Below are 23,068 nucleotides of genomic sequence, written 5' to 3'. Positions count from 1 at the left end.
GTTTAGCTTAAAACTGATATCCCAGGCCTTCCCTGGTGGCACAGTGGTTGAGAATCTGCCTGCTAATGCAGGGGACACGGGTTCGAGCCCTGGTCTGGGAAGATCCCACATGCCGCGGAGCAACTGGGCCCGTGAGCCACAACTGCTGAGCCTGCGCGTCTGGAGCCTGTGCTCCGCAACGAGAGGCCACGATAGTGAGAGGCCCACGCACCACAATGAAGAGTGGCCCCCGCTTGCGCAACTAGAGGAAGCCCTCACACAGAAACGAAGACCCAACACAGCCAAAAATATAAATAAATAAATAATAATTAAAGGTGCTAATAATTTAAAACAAACAAACAAAAAAACTGATATCCCATCTAAGAATGGTTATGTGGTATGGGCTCATACACTGAATTCTGCTGTGAGTTTCTCAGCACTTAATCTTGTATAGATGAAACATCCACAGTCACTCTTGCCTGTCTCTTTATGCAGAGCCTAGGTTTTCAGGAGGGCCGGTCTTTTCCTATTGCATTTGCCATAGTATATAACGTAATACATACAATGGAGCTATTAGACCTTTAATGATCCTTGTTCAATGAATGAAAAATACACAAACATACCTACATATTTTACTTCTGGCAGCATGCTAACAGGGAAGAGAGGTTGAGCTTTGGGGTCAGAGACATTTAGGTTCAAATTTTACCCCATTCTTAACAAGCATGCCAATGTAACCTGCCAACACCTTAGTTTCCTTGCTTCTACTTAATAACAATGCCACTTTCTCCAAAGGGTTGTCCTGAAAAGAACCCTAAATGACGACACAGAAAACCCCTATATAATGTGTGACAAACATGGGTACTGAGAAAGAAATGTTGGTTTCTGATGACTTCTAAGCAATGTTTAAAACTTCTCTTCATTTCTTTGGTCTTAACTTCTCTCATCTTCCCCTATAACTGAAAGCAAATAAAATCTCATAATATTTTTAGGTTAAATAAAAAAGGTTTCAAATATCAGTATTATTTTTTCTATTCCTAGAATGGTCTCTGGTCAAACAAAAAACCATACAAACTTAGAGAAATCAGTAGATACTCATCAATGATTACAGTGTTAAAAGACGCTGAACTAAAGAAACTCCTGGGACTTCCCTGGTGGTGCAGTGGTTAAGCACCCGCCTGCCAATGCAGGGGACATGGGTTCGAGTCCTGGTCCAGGAAGATCCCACATGCCGTGGAGCAACTAAGCCGAGCACCATTAACTACAGAGCCTGTGCTCTAGAGCCTGCAAGCCACAACTACTGAGCCCACACGTTGCAACTACTGAAGCCCGCGCACCCAGAGCCGGTGCTCCATAACAAGAGAAGCCACCGCAATGAGAAGCCCACGCACCACAACGAAGAGTAGCCCCTGCTTGCCGCAACTAGAGAAAGCCCACGCGCAGCAATGAAGACCCAATGCAGCCAAAAATTATAAAAAAAAAAAAGGCAGCACCAGCATTGGAAAACAATTAAAAAAAAAAAAAAAAAGAAACTCCTTTTGATAACTTACTTCCCTAAATAATTCCCATGAGAAGTCTCCTAATAAATGAAAAATAAGGTGTTTCAGACCTAGTGTTCACCTATCTTAACTTTTATTTCACCAAATACTTCCCCCCAAATCCACAATAAAAAGTTAGATAGGCTAATGAGAGAAATCCAGTCTTGTATTTCATAAGGAAACTTATTTATTTTTTCCCATATTATCATTTTACCATCATTAATACATAAAAGTTACTAGTGTAACTGTAAATTAAGTATCACAATAAAAAGTGTGATTAGTCTACCACCTAGGCACAATATAACCTTGATAAGGAAACCTACATCATTCTATCTCAAATCTGTGTGCTATGTAATAAGGCACTATTTTGTTATATAAAGTGTAAGTTTAAATGTAAATTTGATACTTCCTTTCTTTGAACTCAACTTGTAATGTGGTTCAGAAAGATAGGAGATATACTACTGACTCCCCACTACAACTTTGCTGAGCCAGTTCTACAGGGAGCACCATTTGTTGTTTCCTAATTTATTCTATTAGTCACAGCCCAATATAAAGCACTTTAACTGTAATAGGCCAGCATTAGTTATAGAATTCTGTCTACAACTCATTTAGAAATATTCATATTAGCCTGGTATTTTCCTTAACCCTTTTTAAATGGTAAAAGGACCCAAATTCTATTGCTGCAACTAGTGAGTATACACTGCACTTCAGAAAGATTACCTGATAGGCCACCTCCAGGTACTGCAAATGAAGTTTACTGTTCATGCCATTCAAAGAATCACCCTTTGTAGTCTCCAGTGCTTCCTGCAGCAGTCTGATCCAAGCTTTACAAATCATACATTCACTAATGAATCGGGAAAATCTAGCCCCACAGGACTAAGGTTGCTAGATTTTTTTTTTTTTTTAGTCCTCTTTTAAATCCCACTAAACTAGAAATGGCCAACTTTGCAACCTGTTTCTTAACCACTAATCCTTTATGGTATCATCTACCAAAATTTTTAAAACAGATTTACATGTAAAACCATGTCCCGGATTTTGCAAAGTACAGAAACTTCTTTGACTCAAATAAGAAGGCTTTGCCAACCCTTTTCAATTCCATGACCACAGGGAACCAAAAGACCCTACAAATGAACCAAAAACACACAAAAAAAGTTGAGGAAAGTAAGACCTTTCCCAGGCATTCAATAGACCCAGGTTTTCCTGGCATGAGCTGGGCACTGCCTCATGGTGCAGAATCAACAAAGAGCAACAGAGATGTGGCTTGGTTTGCTAATTTCAGTCTCCATCTAAGAGAAAGGAAAATAAGTGAGTTTTCAAACTAAGAAATACTGTGGATACTGTAAATTACTTAACTCAAAGCCTTGGTACTCTGGATTAGTAACCAATATTAACAACAGTTAGGTCAATAATTTGTTCTGAAGACTAGAGTGAGAGGTTTGATTAATCTGAAAATCTGTTTCCATTATCTGCAAAATGAAACTGCTAGATTGACACTTTCAAGAAAGTAGAGAAAACAACAGGGGGTAGGCCCTATGCAAACTCATGGAAACCCTAAGATTTTAGGCTAGAAGAGACCTTACTGGTACCTACTCAAACCACCTAGAATAGAGCACCAGGAGTTCAGATGGTATCATCTGTGGCATACTGGCTGACAATTTATATTTTTAACTTCATATTATCTTTATTCTATAAGAATAAATGAAAAAGACAAAATCACTGCAGCTGAAGCATAGGTTGTATAAATTTCATACAACTGATACAAACTCAGAACTATTAGGCAAGACGACAGCAATAAATCTTTAGCTTGAGTTATTCTTCAGAAATTGTTTCATGATGAATGAAAAAAATTAACGAACATAAGAAACGTTGGAAATACACTACTGATAATTGTATATAAAACAGTATTTTTACTGTATTTTAGTGTGAAAATTACCCTCTTATAACATATAGGAACACTTCTTGTTTGAGAAGTCAAGTATTGCTTATGAAGCTACTTTATTAAAATTCTACTCCTCTTCAAGATCAATTAAACAAAAACAGATAGAAGTCCTTACTAGCAAAAATATCATTTGTCCAATATCACAGACTGGCACAGCTAAATGACACGTTATAGAGAGTATCTAACCATCTCTTTCTTATTACAGATGAGAAGAGAACTCAGAGGTAATGAACTCAGAGCTTTTTAAAGTCCTGTGACTATACAGGGCAGAACCAAAGGTAGAACCATGTCTGTAAAATCCTAAAATCCAACAAACAATATGCTGTCTGTAAAACAACCAGTTTACATCCAAAGACACAAATAAACTGCAAGTAAATTAAAGAAAAAAGAAATTCCATGAAAACACAGCAACCAAAAGACAGCTGGAGTGGTATGTTAACATCAGATAAAACAGACTTCTAAACAAAAAATGTTACAAGAGAAAAAGAAAGATATTACATAATGATAAAAGGGTCAACTCATCAAAAAGATATAACAATTATAAACATACATGCAACTAACAACAGAGTCTCAAAATATATGAAGCAAAACCAGACAGAATTGAAAGGAATACAGTCCACCCACTATAGTTGGAGATTTCAAGACATTTCAAAAAGGATGGAACAACTAGGAAAAAAGATAAAGAAGCAGATAACTTGAACAACACTATAAACCAGCCACACCAAACATACACAGAAGACACGATTCAATGATAGCAAAATACAAAATGAATATTTTCACCAGGACAGACAATATGTTAAGCAACAAAACAAGTCTCAATAAAATTTAAAAAACAGAAATCACACAAATTATCTTCTGTGAATAAAATGGAATGAAACTAGAAATTAATAACAGAAGGAAATCTAAAAAATTCACAAATTGGTACAAGTAAACAACATGCTGTTTTATTTTTTTTAAGAAACTATTTTCTATCAACCTCTTTCCATTTTAAGAGTTTGTGGAAGAATAGCTTAAGACCACTGAGTGGTTTAAAAAACATACTCTTAAACAACCAATGGGTCAAAGAAGAAATCACCAGGGAAACTGCAAAATATTTTGAGAACGAAAACAAAAACAAAACATATGAAAACTTACGGAATGCAGCAAAAAGAGGGATATTTATATAGCTATGAAAGTCTACATTATCTACATTAATAAAGAAGAAAGATCTCAAATCAATATCCCATCTTCCAACTTAAGGCACTATTAAAAGAAGAGCAAACTTAACCAAAAGCAAGAGAAGGAAGGAAATAATAAAGATCAGAGTGATGATAAATTAAGAGAAAAGAAAAACAATACAGAGAACCACTGAAATCAAAAGTTGGTTCTTTGAAAAGATTAAATTGACAAGCCTTTTTCTAGACTGATGAAGGAAAAAAAAAAAAACTGGACCAAATTACTACTATCAGGAATGAAAATGGAAACACTACCAACCTCACAGAAATAAAAAGGAATATAGGGCCTTCCCTGGTGGCGCAGTGATTAAGAATCCACCTGCCAATGCAGGGGACACTGGTTTGAGCCCTGGTTCAGGAAGATCCCACATGCCACAGAGCAACTAAGCCTGTGTGCCACAACTACTGAGCCTGCGCTCTAGAGCCTGCGAGCCACAACTACTGAGCCCGCACACCACAACGACTGAAGCCTGCAAGCCTAGAGCCCGTGCTCTATAACAAGAGAAGCCACCACAATGAGAAGCCCATGCACCACAACAAAAAGTAGCCCCCACTCACCACAACTAGAGAAAGCCCACGTGCAGCAACGAAAACCCAACACAGCCAAAAAAAAAATAATTAAAAAAAATTTTTTAAAGGAATGTAAAAGAACATTATGTACTTTTAAAAAAACAGCTTTACCAAGATATAATTCATACACCATATGATCAGCCCACTAAAATGAGTACAATTCAATGAATTTTAGTATCTTCCCAGATATGTACAACAATCACCACAGTAAATTTCAGAACATTTTCATCACCTCAAAGAGAAACCCCATACCCTTTAGCTATCATCCCCCTTTACCCCTGTTCCTCCCAACCCTAAGCAATCATTAATATACTTTCTGTCTCTATAGATTTACCTATTCAGGACATTTGATATAATTGGAATTACATACTATATTGTCTCTTTTTACTGGCCTCTTTCACCTACCACATGTTTACAAGGTTCCTCCATGATGTGGCATATGTTAACACTTCATTCCATTTTATGGTCAAATAATATTCCATTGTATACCACATTTTGCTTATCCATACAGTTGATGGATATCTGAGTTGTTTCTACTTAGGGTTTTATGATTTTTTGTGTGTGTGTGGTGAACAAACTTGATAATCTACAAATTCCTAGAAAAACACAACTACCAAAACTGTTTCAAGAAGAAAAAGAATAGACTTTCTATAGCAAGTAAACAGATTTTCTATCAGTAGTCAAAAAACATTTTAAATACAGCCACTAAAGAAAACAGTATGGCGGTTCCTCAGAAAACTAAAAATAGAATTACCATATGATCCAGCAATCCCACTCCCGGGCATATATCCAGAGAAAACTGTAATTCGAAAAGACACATGCACCCCAACGTTCACTGCATCACTATTTACAATAGCCAAGACATGAAAACAACTTAAATGTCCACTGACAGATGAATGGATAAAGAAGACGTGATACATATACACAATGAAATACTACTCAGCTGTAAAAAAAAGAATGAAGTAATGCCGTTTGCAGCAACATGGATGGACCTAGAGATTATCACACTAAGTGAAGTAAGTCAGAAAAAGACAAATACCATATGATATCACTTATATGTGGAATCTAAAATATGACACAAATGAACTTTATCTATGAAACCAACAGATTCATGGACACAGGGAACACACTTGTGGTTGCCAAGGGGGAGGGAATTGGGGGAGGGATGGAGGGGGAGGTTGGGGTTAGCAGGTGTAAGCTATTATATACAGAATGGATAAACAACAGGGTCCTACTGTATAGCACAGAGAACTACGTTCAATATCCTATGATACATCATAATGGAAAAGAATATTAAAAAAATATATGTATAATGGAATCACTTTGCTGTACAGCAGAAAATAACACAACATTGTAAATCAACTATACTTCAATTTAAAAAAACATTAAAAAAGAGCATAGGACTTGAAGGATTCACATACAAGTTCTATCAAACATTTAAAGAACAAACACCAATACTTCTTTAACTCTTCCAAAAGTTAGAACAATTTCTAAAGCATTCTTAGAAGTTAGTATTACCCTGATACCAAAACCAGACAACGATATCACAAGAAATAAAAAGTACAAACCAATATCCCTTATGACTACAGATACAAAAATCTTTAACATAATACTAGCAAACCTAATCTAATACAATATTAAATGGATTAGTCACATTGATCAAGTGGGATTTATCTCAGAAATGCAAAGGTGGTTCAACAGGTGAGACTCAGTTAATATGTGACACATAAATATTTACTTATGGAATAAAGTAAAAATACCACACAATCATCTCAATTGATACATTAAAAGCAGCTGATGAGAACTTCCCTGGTGGTCCACTGGTTAAGACTCTGCGCTTCCACTGCAAGGGGCACGGGTTCAATCCCTGGTCAGGGAACTAAGATCCCGCATACCGTGTGTGCAGCAACAACAAAACCCCAGCATCTGATGAAATCCAAAATCCTTCCATGATAAAAACACTCAACAAAATAGAAACAGAAGGGAACTTTCTAAAGTTGATAAAAGGCATCTATGAAAATCGAACATATAACATCATACTAATGATAAAATGCTAAAAGCTTTCCCCCTAAGATCAGAAAAACAATTTCATTTACAACATTCAAAAGAATAAAATACAAAGGAAAAGATTTAACAAAGGAAATACAAGACTAAAAACTTCAAAACATTGTTTAAAGAAATTAAAGACCTAAAATAAATGGAAAGACATCCGATGTTCATTGCTTGAAAGACTTAACACTGTTGAGATGGCAATACTCCCCAAACTGAATGCAAATAAAAATCACAATAAGATACCACTTCACACACACCTAGGCTGGGTATTTTTTTAAAAAGGGAAGGGGAAAACAAGTGTTGGCAAGGATGTGGAGAAATCGGAACCTTCATACATTCCTAGTGGAAACAAAATGGTAAAACCACTGTGAAAACAGCTGGATAGTTCCTCAAAAAGTTAAAGAATTACCAGACAACAACAACAAAACAAACAAACAAAAAAAGAATTACCACATGATCCAGTAGTTCCACTCCTACATACCCAAGAAGCAGAAAATCACCAAGTAACCTGTACATGAATGTTCATAGCAGCATTATTCAAAAGAATGAAAAAGTGGAAACAATACAAATATCCATGAACTGATTAATAGATTAGTAAAATGTGGTATATCCACCCAAGTATATTATTCAGCATAGTACTGAATTACACTATAACATGGATGAACTTTGAAAACACTATGCTACCTGAAAGAAGTCAGACACAAAAGGCCACACATAGTATGATTTCATTTATAGGAAATATCCAGAATAGGCAAATCCATAGAGACAGAAAGCAGAGTAATGGTCAACAGAGCTAAGGAGAGAAAAAATAGGAAGTGACTGCTTAACTGGTACGGGGTTTTTCTTTTGGGGTGACAAAAATGTTCTGGAATTAGATAGTGGTGATGAATGAACAATACTGTGAATTTACTAGAAGCCACTGGATTGTATACATTTAAAGTGATTAAAATGAAGAATTTTATATGAATTTTATTTCAATTTAAAAATCACCCAAAACAACAATAAACTTAAACCTACTCAGCAGCGTATAAATTAACCACAAAAGTCCTTTCAGAATTCTTATGTCTATATGCTCAAAACCTAGATCTAAAAACAGGCATCAGATACCTCACAACTGTGATATTATTATTATTATTATTTTTTTGTCCAGTATTTTTTTTTAAGTTTTTAAAAATTATTTATTTATTTATTTTTGGCTGCGTTGGGTCTTTGTTTCTGTGCGAGGGCTTTCTCTAGTTGCGGCAAGCAGGGACCACTCTTCCTCGCGGTGCGCGGGCCTCTCCCTATCGCGGCCTCTCTTGTTGCGGAGCACAGGCTCCAGACGCGCAGGCTCAGTAGTTGTGGCTCACAGGCCTAGTTGTTCCGCGGCATGTGGGATCCTCCCAGACCAGGGCTCGAACCCGTGTCCCCTGCATTGGCAGGCAGATTCCCAACCACTGTGCCACCAAGGAAGCCCAACTGTGATATTATTAACAGTTATGAGGGGACTTCCCTGGTGGCACAGTGGTTAAGAATCCGTCTGCTAATGCAGGGGACATGGGTTCGATCCCTGGTCCGGGAAAAGGCCACATGCCGTGGAGCAACTAAGCCCGTGCACCACAACTACTGAGCCTGCATTCTAGAGCCCGCAAGGCACAACTACTGAGCCCCACATGCTCTAGGGTCTGCGTGCTGCAACTACTGAAGCCCGTGCACCTAGAGCCCATGCTCCGCAACAAGAGAAGCCACCGCAATGAGAAGCCCGCACACCACAATGAAGAGTAGCCTCCGCTCGCCACAACTAGAGAAAGCCTGCACGCAGCAACGAAGACCCAACACAGCCAAAAATAAAACAAAAACAGTTATCAGACAATTTTTAAAATTCTATCATAAAAGGAAGAGATAAAAAAATCATACATTAATTTTTTATGATGCAAGTTTCTATTGATCATTGTACTCACTCCTAAGTGCAAGCAGACCCAATTATTCTAGCAAGCTGATAGGAAAATACAACACCTATTATCTCTGTCCTTGGGGGCAGCAGTGGCTTACCAAGCTTCTCTGGCTCATCTGGCCCTGTGCCTGCAATGCAGCTGCTCTCCAAACCATAGGTGGGATCCACTTTCCCAGAGGCTCGTGCTGCTTCTTGTACTTTCTTGACGTGAGCTTCCACCAATTCCAGTGGCACCTCCTCCCGGACTCGAGAAAACTCTTCTGTTTAAGAATAAAATGGAACAGTGATCTGGTTTTGCATAAATATTTGCTTCAATGTAAACTAGGTAATCTGACACAACATTAGTGTATCGTGTGTAACCTAGTGACCTTTCTGGAGACTCGATCTGATCTACCCCAGCAAATCAAGGGGGCCAAAGGAGATAAACATGTACAGTAATGGAATTCTATGACTCTACGTTTTACCCTACATGACACAGTGTCTTACTATATAAACAGGAGATCTTTAAATTTCTATTAGTAACAATCAAAACTGCTATCCAGGGACTTCCCTGGCGGTCCAGTGGTTAAGACTCCATGCTTCCACTGCAGGGGGCCTCAGTTCGATCCCTGGTCGGGGAACTAAGATCCCGCATGCTGCAAGGTGCGGCCAAAACTAAATAAATATTTTTAAAATAATACAAAAGAATAAAAAATTGCTGCCCAAATTTCATGTAACTCTGCTGGCTAGATTTTAATCAAGACAATAATAAGGATAAAATAACCAGAAAGTCAAGAAAGAGTTCTATGGTATGAGAAAATTCTAATTAGAATTAATGTAATCCAAGAATGTTAAATGACTCCTTTTTGCCAATTATATCAAATTCTAAATGAATCACAAAACATACCATTAAAAACCTGTTTTGGGGCTTCCCTGGTGGCGCAGTGGTTGGGAGTCTGCCTGCCAATGCAGGGGACACGGGTTCGAGCCCTGGTCTGGGAAGATCCCACATGCCGCGGAGCGGCTGGGCCCATGAGCCACAATTACTGAGCCTTCGCGTCTGGAGCCTGTGCTCCGCAACAAGAGAGGCCGCGATAGTGAGAGGCCCGCGCACCGTGATGAAGAGTGGCTCCCGCTTGCCGCAGCTAGAGAGGGCCCTCTCGCAGAGACGAAGACCCAACACAGCCAAAAATAAAAAAACAAACAAACAAACAAACAAAAAACCTGTTTTGTCCCTCTAAATTCTTAATAAATGCTCTTAGTTTGAAAATTATTATATTTTAAGTGTTTTAGTTTAAAATGTTATAATACTTCAAATACAACATGGTATCTTCAAGGGGTAGTATCTGATTTTTTTTTTGTTATTTACATAACTGAAATGAATGTAACAGCTGATAACACTTAAATTTGAGATAAAATTAGCATAAAAGTAAATATTTTTTATTATTTTTATTATTATTATTTCATTATTTTATTATTATTATTTATTATTTATATTTATTATTTTTATTAAACCATTATCTGAAATTGTTACTCTGGCGAGATGGCTTAAGGAAGTCCATACCCAAAGCCGCTCTGGCTGCAGCAGATGCCACACGAGGATCCACCACAGACGCCAAAAAAGCAACAGTGCTCATGACTGGGTTTCCTGACTGACTGAAGGGGACAGGCTGGTAGGCCAGGGGCCCCAGGGAAGCATCAGAATTCTCAAGGTATGGGTCCTCAATGGGAAGTCTCAAAAAGTGGAGGATGCATTCATCCTGAGTGCGACTTCCAACGTGTTCTGACACTTTGTTCCAATCATCCTTATACATCTCCAGAGCCTATAACGGAAAAAAACAGGAGCTTTAATATCAGGTAACAAGGAAGTATTTAATGACATCAGAAGCCTGTGACTGTTCTTTAGATAGACTTTAAAAACAGTAACGAAAATGATTATACTGTTCATAAGAAAATAGGTAGCTGTGATTGTTTTCATTATTATATTAAATTCTCAATCAGTCAAGAAAAATAAATAAAAGGCATGCATATTACAAAGGAAGAACAACTGATTTTTATTAATACACACGATTGTTTATATAGGAAATCCTACAGAATCTACAAAAAAGGTATTAAACTAAAAAGTTTAGCAAGGTCACCAGTTAAAAGGATAATAGAAAAACTCAATTATTATATTTCTATATATACTAGCAATGAAAATTTTTTAATTGGAAAAAAGTATTTAAAATAGCACAAAAATGAAATACTTAGGGAAAAATACAATGAAGAATGTGTAAGACCAATATGCTGGAAAAAATAAAACATGCTGAGAAATCAAAGACCTAAATAAATGAAGAGATATGCTGTGTTCATTCATGAGAAGTCTCAATATTGTTAAGATGTCAATTCTCTCCAAATTGAACTACAGATTCAACGCAACCCCATTCAAACTTTTTTGTTAAAAATTACGAAACTCATGCTAAAATTCATAGAGTACACACATTTCTAGTTTAAAAATTTTTAAGTTTTCAGAGAAAATGCTGAAAAACTCCAACAAAACAGTAAAAGCAGTCTCCAAGGGGGAGAGGGATAGAACAGTATGAAGGAAGCCACAAATAGGTGGTGCTGAGAAAGTCAAGGAATGAATTGGGTAAAAGAATCTCTTGGGGAGCTACCATAGCTACCAAAGTTACTACTCTTACATGGTTCTCTCTACAGCCATGACTCTCCACCAGGGGCAACTGTGTCTCCTTAGGGACATTTGGCAGTGGCTGGAGACATTCTGGGCTGATATAATTGGAGAGGTGCTACTGGCATCTAGTGGGTAGAGGCCGTGGATGCTGTTAAAAATTCTACAGTGCACATAAGAGACCCCGCAACAAAAAAGCTATCTGGCCCAAAATGTTAATAGTGGCGTGGCTAAAAACCCTACTGTAGAGCCTGATTTGCTAATACCGTGTTAAGATGAGTTCACCATGATGATGATTCTCTCCATGTTTATTGCCTCAGTGAATTCTTTTTTAATTTTTTATTTTAATTTTATTTTTTGGCCATGCCACGAGGCATGTGGGATCTTAGTTCCTTGAACAGGGATCGAACCCACACCCCCTGCATTGGAAGTATGGAGTCTTAACAACTGGACTGCCAGGGAAGTCCCACCTCAGTGAATTCTTAAATCTGGATTCCAACTGCTGCTCCAGGCTTTCTTTCTCACTGGAGTGGTACAGGACTCCTCAAAAACCCAAGCCAGCAAATCACCTTACTCATTAAATCCCTTGAAAAACAAGGCTAATTCTGGGTATCCTGTGGACAGTCTGTGGCTTTGGGTAGTTCTAAAAGGAATTACTTAGAAAAAAGACGCAGATTGTAACAAAAAACAAAAATCAATCTATCTCATTAGGGTCCGTGGGGCCAGAAACATATAACTGAGACTGTCGTCAGTTTCTGATCATGGGTAGAGATTTTCTTGACATGTTCTAGCGTAACCTTTTCAAACAAACTTATTTTTTAAAGTTTCTTTCTTTATTCATTTTCCTTCAGCCAGAGAAAGATAAGAAAAGTTCAGGAAGGTTTTTTCCAGAATAAAGCTAAGGAACTGTCATGCAAAATTCAAGCCAGAGCAAAGGCTGAGAAACAGTGAAGTTCTGAGCCTGGACACTGGCATTACATAAGAGGGGCAGACTGAAGAGATGTTTTCAAAACAACATGGTGACCAACTGGCCGGGAAGGAGGAGAAGGGTGACATATAGAGAAAAGTTATTAGGAGACATTTTACACTACAAAACACTTTCATTCCTCCTGTCATCACTGGGGTCTTCACCACCGCTTACTTGGATTCTTAGAATTGCCTGTCTCTCTACCCTTAAATTCATCCTTCTTCCTGTTGCTAGAGTGAAGTATGTTTGACACAGGACACTGTCTCTCTCCTGCCTGAAACTATTTCAGTGTTCATCATTATCTTACGGAATTAAGGCCAAACATGACCAGGGCTCTGCTACTTCTTCCACCTCACCTCCGTACTCTTTAATGTTCCAGGAATACCCAGATCCCACAACACTGTTCCTAAGTACTGTGCCTATGTACAGTTTGTTCTGCACTGGAAATATCATGTACTAGAACCAACACCAGCACCCCACTCCAGGAAGCTGTCCATTATATCTCATCCACCCAGCCCAGTTGCGCAGCCACTCCTCTGTACCTCTCATGCTCCAGTCATACCTCTAATTGTGTTTTAATCGGTTTCAGTCACAGACTAGACTATGAATTCCTTAACTGTAGAGACTATGGCCTAGCCATCTCAATCTACAGCGTCTACCACAGTGCCTGAAACACAGTACCCAATAAAATGTGCTCAATTTAACCACAGGTAACTGGACTAAAGCAGGAAAGGAAGCTGACTTTTGCATGGCTCCAAGCATCAAAAAAACAACCTGGCGAACTCCCTGGCGGTCCAGTGGTTAGGACTCTTCACTTCCACTGCCAGGGACCTGGGTTCAATCCCTGGTCAGGGAACTAAGATCCGACTCCCAACGGGAGAGGCCATGACAGTAAGAGGCCCGCACACCACGATGAAGAGTGGCCCCCGCTCGCCGCAACTGGAGAAAGCCCTTGCACAGAAACAAAGACCCAACACAGCCAAAAATAAATAAATAAAAATAATAAATTAAAAAAAAAAAACCCAATAACCTGCAGCATTCCATACAATAACTGTGCTTTGATAAGAAACCATATCAAATAAAGTATTTTTAAATAAAAGTGGTGGTCTCCCTCTTGTACTGTTGGTGGGAATGTAAACTGATACAGCCACTATGGAGAACAGTATGGAGGTTCCTTAAAAAACTAAAAATAGAACTACCATACGACCCAGCAATCCCACTACTGGGCATATACCCTGAGAAAACCATAATTCAAAAAGAGTCATGTACTAAAATGTCCACTGCAGCTCTATTTACAATAGCCAAGACATGGAAGCAACCTAAGTGTCCATCAACAGATGAATGGATAAAGAAGATGTGGCACATATATACAATGGAATATTACTCAGCTATAAAAAGAAACGAAATTGAGTTATTTGTAGTGAGGTGGATGGACCTAGAGACTGTCATACAGAGTGAAGCGAGTCAGAAAGAGAAAAACAAATACCGTATGCTAACACATATATATGGAATCTAAAAAAAAAAAAAAAAAAAGGTCATGAAGAACCTAGGGGCAAGATGGGAATAAAGACGCAGACCTACTAGAGAATGGACTTGAGGATACGGGGAGGGAGAAGGGTAAGCTGGGACAAAGTGAGAGAGTGGCATGGACATATATACACTACCAAATATAAAATAGATAGCTAGTGGGAAGCAGCCGCATAGCACAGGGAGATCAGCTCGGTGCTTTGTGACCACCTAGAGGGGTGGGATAGGGAGGGTGGGAGGGAGGGAGACGCAAGAGGGAAGAGATATGGGGACATATGTATATGTATAACTGATTCACTTTGTTATACAGCAGATGTGTATAAAATTGATGCCTAATAAGAACCTGCAGTATAAAAAAACAAACAAAACAACTAATACTAAACTTTCATTGGGTTATTTGTATGGAAATATGTTAATATAAATGTTTCAGACATTAAAAAAAAAATTACAATTGTGAAAAACACTTATCCGCCATGAAAGCTCGTTCTACTTTTTTTTTTTTTTAAATTTTTTTATTTATGGCTGCATTGGGTCTTCGTTGCCGCACGCGGGCTTTTCTCTGGTTGTGGCGAGCGGGGGCTACTCTTCATTGTGGTGTGCAGGCTTCTCATTGCGGTGGCTTCTCGTTGTGGAGCACGGGCTCTAGGCACGCAGGCTTCAGTAGTTGTGCCTCGCGGGCTCTAGAGCACAGGCTCAGTAGTAGTTGTGGCGCACGGACTTAGTTGCTCCGCGGCATTGTGGGATCTTCCCAGACCAGGGCTCGAATCCGTGTCCCCTGCATTGGCAGGCAGATTCTTAACCACTGCGCCACCAGGGAAGTCCCGCTTGTTCTACTTTTTAAAAGACTTTTCTAATGAGACTGGTCACAGTATTATCAAATTAGATGTTTTCATATTGTATAATGAACTGCATCAATATTTGGAAGATCTGCATAATTCAGTAAACCAATATTTTCCAATTTATCAATGAAAGACATTATGCAATCATACATGGATAAAAGATCCATTACTAGGGCAAGAGAGATCAATGGATTCCATGCTGCAACTAACCTTTAAGAAACTATCAGTGGTCAAGTTTCAATGTAACACAAGCATACCTCAGAGATACTGCGGGTTCAGTTCTGGACCACTGAGATAAAGCGAATACTGCAATAAAGCAAGTCACATGGGTATTTTGGTTTTCCAGCGCATATAAAAGTTATGTTTACACTATACTGTTGTCTACTAAGTGTGCAATAGTATTATATGTCTTAAGAAGAACACTGTATGTACCTTAATTTTAAAATACTTTGTTGCTAAAAAATGCTAACCATCATCTGAGCCTTCAGTGTGTAATCTTTTTGCAACAGTAACATTCAAGACCAGTGATCACAGATCACTGTAACAAATATAATAACAAAAGAAAGTTTGCAATATTGTGAGGATTACCAAACTGTGACACAGAGACACAAGGTGAGCAAATACTGTTGGAAAAATGGCACCAACCGACTTGCTTAATGCAGGGTTTCCACAAACCTTCAATTTGTTTAAAAAAAAAAAGGAGGGAGATGCCTGTATCAAAGAAGAATATTCATAATTACCTGAAAAGGCCATTAAGATACTTCTCCTGCTTCCAACTACATATCCAGGTGATACCAGACTTTCCTAATATACTTAAACTAAAACAACATACCTGGTAGAGAAGCAAATATGAAAATCCAGCTGTATTCTAGTAAGCCAAACATTATAGATTTGCTAAAATATATAAATGCTGCACTTTTCACTAATATCTTTTTTCAAAAGCTATTTTTCATAATGTTAATTATGTTAACTCAAAAGGGGTTCATTGTTATTTTAAGTGAATTAAATATTTTTCTCAGTTTTAATTTTTAATTTAAAAAATACTGATAAAGTCACATAAATTAAAACTCTTTGGAGTCCGCAAACAAAATTTTGAGAGTACAAGTGCTTCTTGAGCCCAGAAAGTTTGAGAACTGCTGACCTAGTCTAATCTTTTATTTGACACTTGATTTCTGAATTGCATATTTTATACGATATACAAGTTTCAATCAGATGCAGTACTCCAGTGAAAGGGAGCTCTCTTCCTCCATAAATTCACTGCTCTAATGTTACAGTTATAATTGGTGTAGATGCTGCCAGTAAATTACCAGTAGCAATCATCAACTTCTTCCAGGTTGACCCCACTATTGAAAGTAGAAAGCCATGTATTTGTTTTTCCAGGATCACATGCAGTACTAGGTGTTTATGAGACCCATTTGATCAGTGAGATAGAAAGGAAACACTGATGAGGGGCTTCTAGGAAAGCTTTTCCTCACAAGAAGAGCCCAGGAAGAGAAGTCCCCAGGTGCCTTTTCCAATTCTCTTCCTGTTTTAAATAGGGATGAGAAGTCTGGAACTAACTACCAGCCTTCCTGTGACCAGAACACAAAGAGACAGAACGTGGACAGCTAAGGAAGGCAGAACAAAACAACAGAAAAACTAGGGACCTGATGATATAACTGAACAGTGGAAAGAATCTTGGAATTGCCATTCTGAAGAAATCTAGTTGAACAAAAAACCAAAGTTCTTTTGGTTTAATGTATTGCTCATCAGATTTTCTGTTCCATGTAGGCAAAAGCATTCCTAACATATTTAACAATAAACTTCCTCATTTGGTCCTAATTCAGCTCCCACACATACTATCCACAAATACTAAGTAGTGTAATGAAGTCTCCATTTTACCCCAACAATTGTTGTTCTATAACTAAAGAGAAATGGTCCCTTCTTCGGAAATGGTTGATAAATATGAAACCAAATACTCTCTTTTTCCTACCCTTCAGGGTAGAAATAATTCTGAGATCTAGTTCTGTAAGAATTTGCAAGAATCTCTAAAGACATAATGAAATTAAAAAAGCATTCAATATGCTGACTGACAGAGACACGATGCATAATCACGGGCTTATCAGTCTTCTGCTTTCATAATTAAGATAATTTTTTCAATGGCAGGTATCTTCATCCACTTCTCAGAAATCCTTTTGGGAAATATGGAGGTTGTACACTCAAATGCATACAAGTACTAGGGAACTAATCTACAATGACTGAGGTGGGCTAAGTTAAGAAAATTTGGACTATGAAGAAATGCCCCATTTCAAAGGAACATCTGCTACCCAAGGCCAGCCAGCTAATTATTGCTATCGGAGAATAAGGGCCCAGAGTTGCCAGATCTTCTAATTTTGGAGGAAGAGTTAGATATCTAGACTGTTTTGGCAAATCTGCAATATTTAATTGTTGGCAACAGATTTAAAACAAAAAGAACCCAACCTGAGCCAAAATAACACATATCCAGGCTTGATCTCCCCTACTGACAGCTAGCACATCACCTCCAGTGTGATATTTAAATAAAACTCATTACATGGATTGAAAATTTTCAGGATAAATTCCAAAGGTATATTTAAAATGCTAGTCACAGAAACTTAGCACCCATCTCATATGAATAAAGGGGCTCCATCACTAATCTGCTTACCTCCAGTAGTAGAAGTGTCTCCTGTTCAGTCCATTCTCTTCCAGCACTAGCACCTTTACTCTAAAGAAAAAAATTCAGAAATTATTTACTCATTCCTAAAGGTTGAATATGGAGCTCATCAGGATTCCCTTCTAAGTTCTGCAGACTGTTTTCTGCAAACCACCAAAATAAGTCCCTGAGTAACAAGAATAAAACACATAAGGAACCAAAACTCCCAACAGAAAGGCTGGCTTATTTCAAAGATTTCTTGCTATCTACCAAGGACTCATGGACTACTTAGACATTAGACATGGATTACTTAGACCACTTATTTCTATTATTTATAAGAAAACCAAGGCTGTGTTGTGTAAAACCAAATCAATTGATTCATACTTCTTGATTTGCAGATTTCTACTCCATTCATGGAGAGGACTGGCTGTGTAGTATACTTGACATTATTCTTCAGCTGCATATGTTACTAATTCAAAATACACATTCTAACATATTATCCCTTCTCTGAAAATTCTATTTTGGGAGATTACAATTTAAGAAATGAAGAGAAAACTTCTATAGTCCATGATTTCTTTGTGTCAATAAAGTTTCTCAATTCATTTGACTCAACCTTTCTGCACGATTGTGCTATACACTGCAGGTAAAAATTATGATTTATTAGGTCTCCATAATATTCAATCCATATCATTATGAAATATTTGTTCATTTGCAAAAAATGTACTACAAATAACTAGTCTTTAAATACAGAATAAGAAGAGGAATCTAAGAATTGCAGGATTAAAAGCCTAAAGTATGCCTTAGTGAGGAAGAAAAGATGTAGCTTTAACTCCCAATACACTGCTCAGACTCCTTGAGGATTACTTTAAGAGAACCAAAGGCTACTCTTTTTTATTTTGTTTTTGGCAGCATGTGGGATCTTAGTTCCCCGACCAGGAACCCAGGCCCTTGGCAGTGAGAGCACGGAGTGCTAACCACTTGACCGCCAGGGAATTCCCCCAAAGGCTACTCTTAATGAACAACCATCAGAAGTGACCATCAATCAGATATGGAGCCCTGAGTGGAACAAAATTCATCAATATTTTATCTAAATTCTGAAAAAGAAGACCCAAATATAGGGCAGATCTGTATAACCTAGACACGAATGACATTTACTGGGTAGGTCCACAGCAACCATTTCCCCACTTCTCAGCCACAAAGCACAGAAAGGATTTTCCCCATTCCTACTGGCTTAAGTCAGTTAATGTTTCTCCTCTTGATTACAACTTGAGTAACTTCATCAGGGCCAGGGTTTCTACATGATTTTAGAATTTCTTTCTTTTGTATTTATTGAGGTAAAATATATGTACAACAAAATCCTATGTGTACAGTGTGACTACAATTCTACTTATACACCCACGTAACAACACTCAAATCAATACTCAAAAGGCCCCCCCCCTTTAACCTCCAGTTGTTAACAAACCACAAAAGTATTGATACACACTCTTCTGAATTCTACAATCGTAGGCTAGTTTCTGTGGATCTGAATTTTATATTAACAAAACCATTCAGTATGTAGTTTATGGGTCTGGCTTCTTGTCCAATATTATGGTAAGTAGATTCAACCTCATTGTTATATGAAGAAGTGAAACATTTCATCTCTGTGTAGCATTACATTGTTTAAATAAACCACAATTTACCCATTATATTATTTACAGTTTTTGGCTATCCTGGGTAAGGCTGCTATGGATGTTCTCGCACATTCTTTTTTTTTTTTTTTTAAACATCTTTATTGAAGTATAATTGCCTTACAATGGTGTGTTAGCTTCTGCTTTATAACAAAGTGAATCAGTTATACATATACAATATGTTCCCATTTCTCTTCCCTTTTGCATCTCCCTCCCTCCCACCCTCCCCATCCCACCCCTCTAGGTGGTCACAAAGCAACGAGCTGATCTCCCTGTGCTATGCGGCTGCTTCCCACTAGTTATCTATTTTACATTTGGTAGTGTATATATGTCCATGACACTCTCTTACCCTGTCACATCTCACCCCACCCCCTCCCCATATCCTCAAGTCCATTCTCTAGTAGGTCTGTGTCTTTATTCCCTTCTTGCCACTAGGTTCTTCATGGCCTTTTTTTTTTTTTTCCCTTAGATTCCGTATGTATGTGTTAGCATACTGTATTTGTTTTTCTCTTTCTGACTTACTTCACTCTGTATGACAGACTCTAACTCCATCCACCTCATTACAAATACCTCCATTTCATTTCTTTTTATGGCTGAGTAATATTCCATTGTATATATGTGCCACATCTTCTTTATCCATTCATCTGTCGATGGACATTTAGGTTGCTTCCATGTCCTGGCTATTGTAAATAGAGCTGCAATGAACATTTTGGTACATGACTCTTTTTGACCTATGGTTTTCTCAGGGTATATGCCCAGTAGTGGGATTGCTGGGTCGTATGGTAGTTCTATTTGTAGTTTTTTAAGGAACCTCCATACTGTTCTCCATAGTGGCTGTATCAATTTACATTCCCACCAACAGTGCAAGAGTGTTCCCTTTCCTCCACACCCTCTCCAGCATTTATTGTTTCTAGATTTTTTGATGATGGCCATTCTGACCGGTGTGAGATATCTCATTGTAGTTTTGATTTGCATTTCTCTAATGATTAATGATGTTGAGCATTCTTTCATGTGTCTGTAGGCCATCTGTATATCTTCTTTGGAGAAATGTCTATTTAGGTCTTCTGCCCATTTTTGGATTGGGTTGTTCGTTTTTTTGTTATTGAGCTGCATGAGCTGCTTGTAAATCTTGGAGATTAATCCTTTGTCAGTTGCTTCATTTGCAAATATTTTCTCCCATTCTGAGGGCTGTCTTTTGGTCTTGTTTATGGTTTCCTTTGCTGTGCAAAAGCTTTTAAGTTTCATTAGGTCCCATTTGTTTATTTGTGTTCTTATTTCCATTTCTCTGGGAGCTGGGTCAAAAAGAATCTTGCTGTGATGTATGTCATAGAGTGTTCTGCCTATGTTTTTTTCCTCTAAGAGTTTGATAGTGTCTGCCCTTACACTTAGGTCTTTAATCCATTTTGAGTTTATTTTTGTGCATGGTGTCAGGGAGTGTTCTAATTTCATACTTTTACATGTTCCTGTCCAATTTTCCCAGCACCACTTATTGAAGAGGCTGTCTTTTCTCCACTGTATATGCTTGCCTCCTTTATCAAAGATAAGTCGACCATATGTGTGTGGGTTTATCTCTGGGCTTTCTATCCTGTTCCATTGATCTATATTTCTGTTTTTGTGCCAGTACCAAACTGTCTTGATTACTGAAGCTTTGTAATATAGTCTGAAGTCAGGGAGCCTGATTCCCCCAGCTCCATTTTTCGTTCTCAAGATTGCTTTGGCTATTCGGGCTCTTTTGTGTTTCCATACAAATTGTGAAATTTTTTGTTCTAGTTCTGTGAAAAATGCCAGTGGTAGTTTGATAGGGATTGCATTGAATCTGTAGATTGCTTTGGGTAGTAGAGTCATTTTCACAATGTTGATTCTTCCAATCCAGGAACATGGTATATCTCTCCATCTATTTGTATCATCTTTAATTTCTTTCATCAGTGTCTTATAATTTTCTGCATACAGGTCTTTTGTCTCCTTAGGTAGGTTTATTCCTAGATATTTTATTCTTTTTGTTGCAATGGTAAATGGGAGTGTTTTCTTAATTTCACTTTCAGATTTTTCGTCATTAGTGTATAGAAATACAAGAGATTTCTGTGCATTAATTTTGTATCCTGCTACTTTACCAAATTCATTGATTAGCTCTAGGAGTTTTCTGGTAGCATCTTTAGGATTCTCTATGTATAGTATCATGTCATCTGCAAACAGCGACAGCTTCACTTCTTCTTTTCCGATTTGGATTCCTTTTATTTCTTTGTCTTCTCTGATTGCTGTGGCTAACACTTCCAAAACTATGTTGAATAATAGTGGTGAGAGTGGGCAACCTTGTCTTGTTCCTGATCTTAGTGGAAATGGTTTCAGTTTTTCACCATTGAGGACAATGTTGGCTGTGGGTTTGTCATATATGGCCTTTATTATGTTGAGGAAAGTTCCCTCTGTGCCTACTTTCTGCAGGGCTTTTATCATAAATGGGTGTTGAATTTTGTCGAAAGCTTTCTCTGCATCTATTGAGATGATCATATGGTTTTTCTCCTTCAATTTGTTAATATGGTGTATCACATTGATTGATTTGCGTATACTGAAGAATCCTTGCATTCCTGGGATAAACCCCACTTGATCATGGTGTATGATCCTTTTAATGTGCTGTTGGATTCTGTTTGCTAGTATTTTGTTGAGGATTTTTGCATCTATGTTCATCAGTGATATTGGCCTGTAGTTTTCTTTCTTTGTGACATCTTTGTCTGGTTTTGGTATCAGGGTGATGGTGGCCTCGTAGAATGAGTTTGGGAGTGTTCCTCCCTCTGCAATATTTTGGAAGAGTTTGAGAAGGATAGGTGTTAGCTCTTCTCTAAATGTTTGATAGAATTCACCTGTGAAGCCATCTGGTCCTGGGCTTTTGTTTGTTGGAAGGTTTTTAATCACAGTTTCAATTTCAGTGCTTGTGATTGGTCTGTTCATATTTTCTATTTCTTCCTGGTTCAGTCTCGGCAGTTTGTGCATTTCTAAGAATCTGTCCATTTCTTCCAGGTTGTCCATTTTATTGGCATAGAGTTGCTTGTAGTAATCTCTCATGATCTTTCGTATTTCTGCAGTGTCAGTGGTTACTTCTCCTTTTTCATTTCTAATTCTATTGATCTGAGTCTTCTCCCTTTTTCTCTTGATGAGTCTGGCTAATGGTTTATCAATTTTGTTTATCTTCTCAAAGAACCAGCTTTTAGTTTCATTGATTTTTGCTATTGTTTCCTTCATTTCTTTTTCATTTATTTCTGACCTGATCTTTATAATTTCTTTCCTTCTGCTGGCTTTGGGGTTTTTTTGTTCTTCTTTCTCTAATTGCTTTAGGTGCAAGGTTAGGTTGTTTATTCGAGATGTTTCCTGTTTCTTGAGGTAGGCTTGTATTGCTATAAACTTCCCTCTTAGCACTGCTTTTGCTGCGTCCCATAGGTTTTGGGTCGTCGTATCTCCATTGTCATTTGTTTCTAGGTATTTTTTGATTTCCCCTTTGATTTCTTCAGTAATCACTTCGTTATTAAGTAATGTATTGTGTGGCCTCCATGTGTTTGT

At 37.8% G+C, this 23,068-nt stretch overlaps 1 protein-coding gene across 5 annotated transcripts in view; it reads right to left on the bottom strand.

Moving 5' to 3' along the window:
* The window catches only part of SMARCC1 (SWI/SNF related, matrix associated, actin dependent regulator of chromatin subfamily c member 1), a 192,668-nt gene that overhangs the window by 62,692 nt on the left and 106,908 nt on the right, over positions 1–23,068 (bottom strand). For all 5 annotated transcript variants that reach the window (XR_009009515.1, XM_057554908.1, XM_057554907.1 and 2 more), the window contains exons 19-21: positions 17,865–17,924; positions 10,766–11,024; positions 9,321–9,482 (exon numbers count right to left, since the gene is read on the bottom strand). Coding sequence is in view for 4 of the 5 variants with exons in the window: in XM_057554908.1 (XP_057410891.1) it covers positions 9,321–9,482; positions 10,766–11,024; positions 17,865–17,924 (481 nt within the window). In the remaining variant the exon portion in view is untranslated. The remainder of the gene's footprint in view (positions 1–9,320; positions 9,483–10,765; positions 11,025–17,864; positions 17,925–23,068) is intronic.

Source organism: Balaenoptera acutorostrata, chromosome 10, assembly GCF_949987535.1.
Source record: "Balaenoptera acutorostrata chromosome 10, mBalAcu1.1, whole genome shotgun sequence".
Classification (NCBI taxonomy): domain Eukaryota; kingdom Metazoa; phylum Chordata; class Mammalia; order Artiodactyla; family Balaenopteridae; genus Balaenoptera; species Balaenoptera acutorostrata.
The sequence above is the reverse complement of the archived record's forward strand: the minus strand, read 5'-3'. Positions and strand labels throughout refer to the sequence as shown.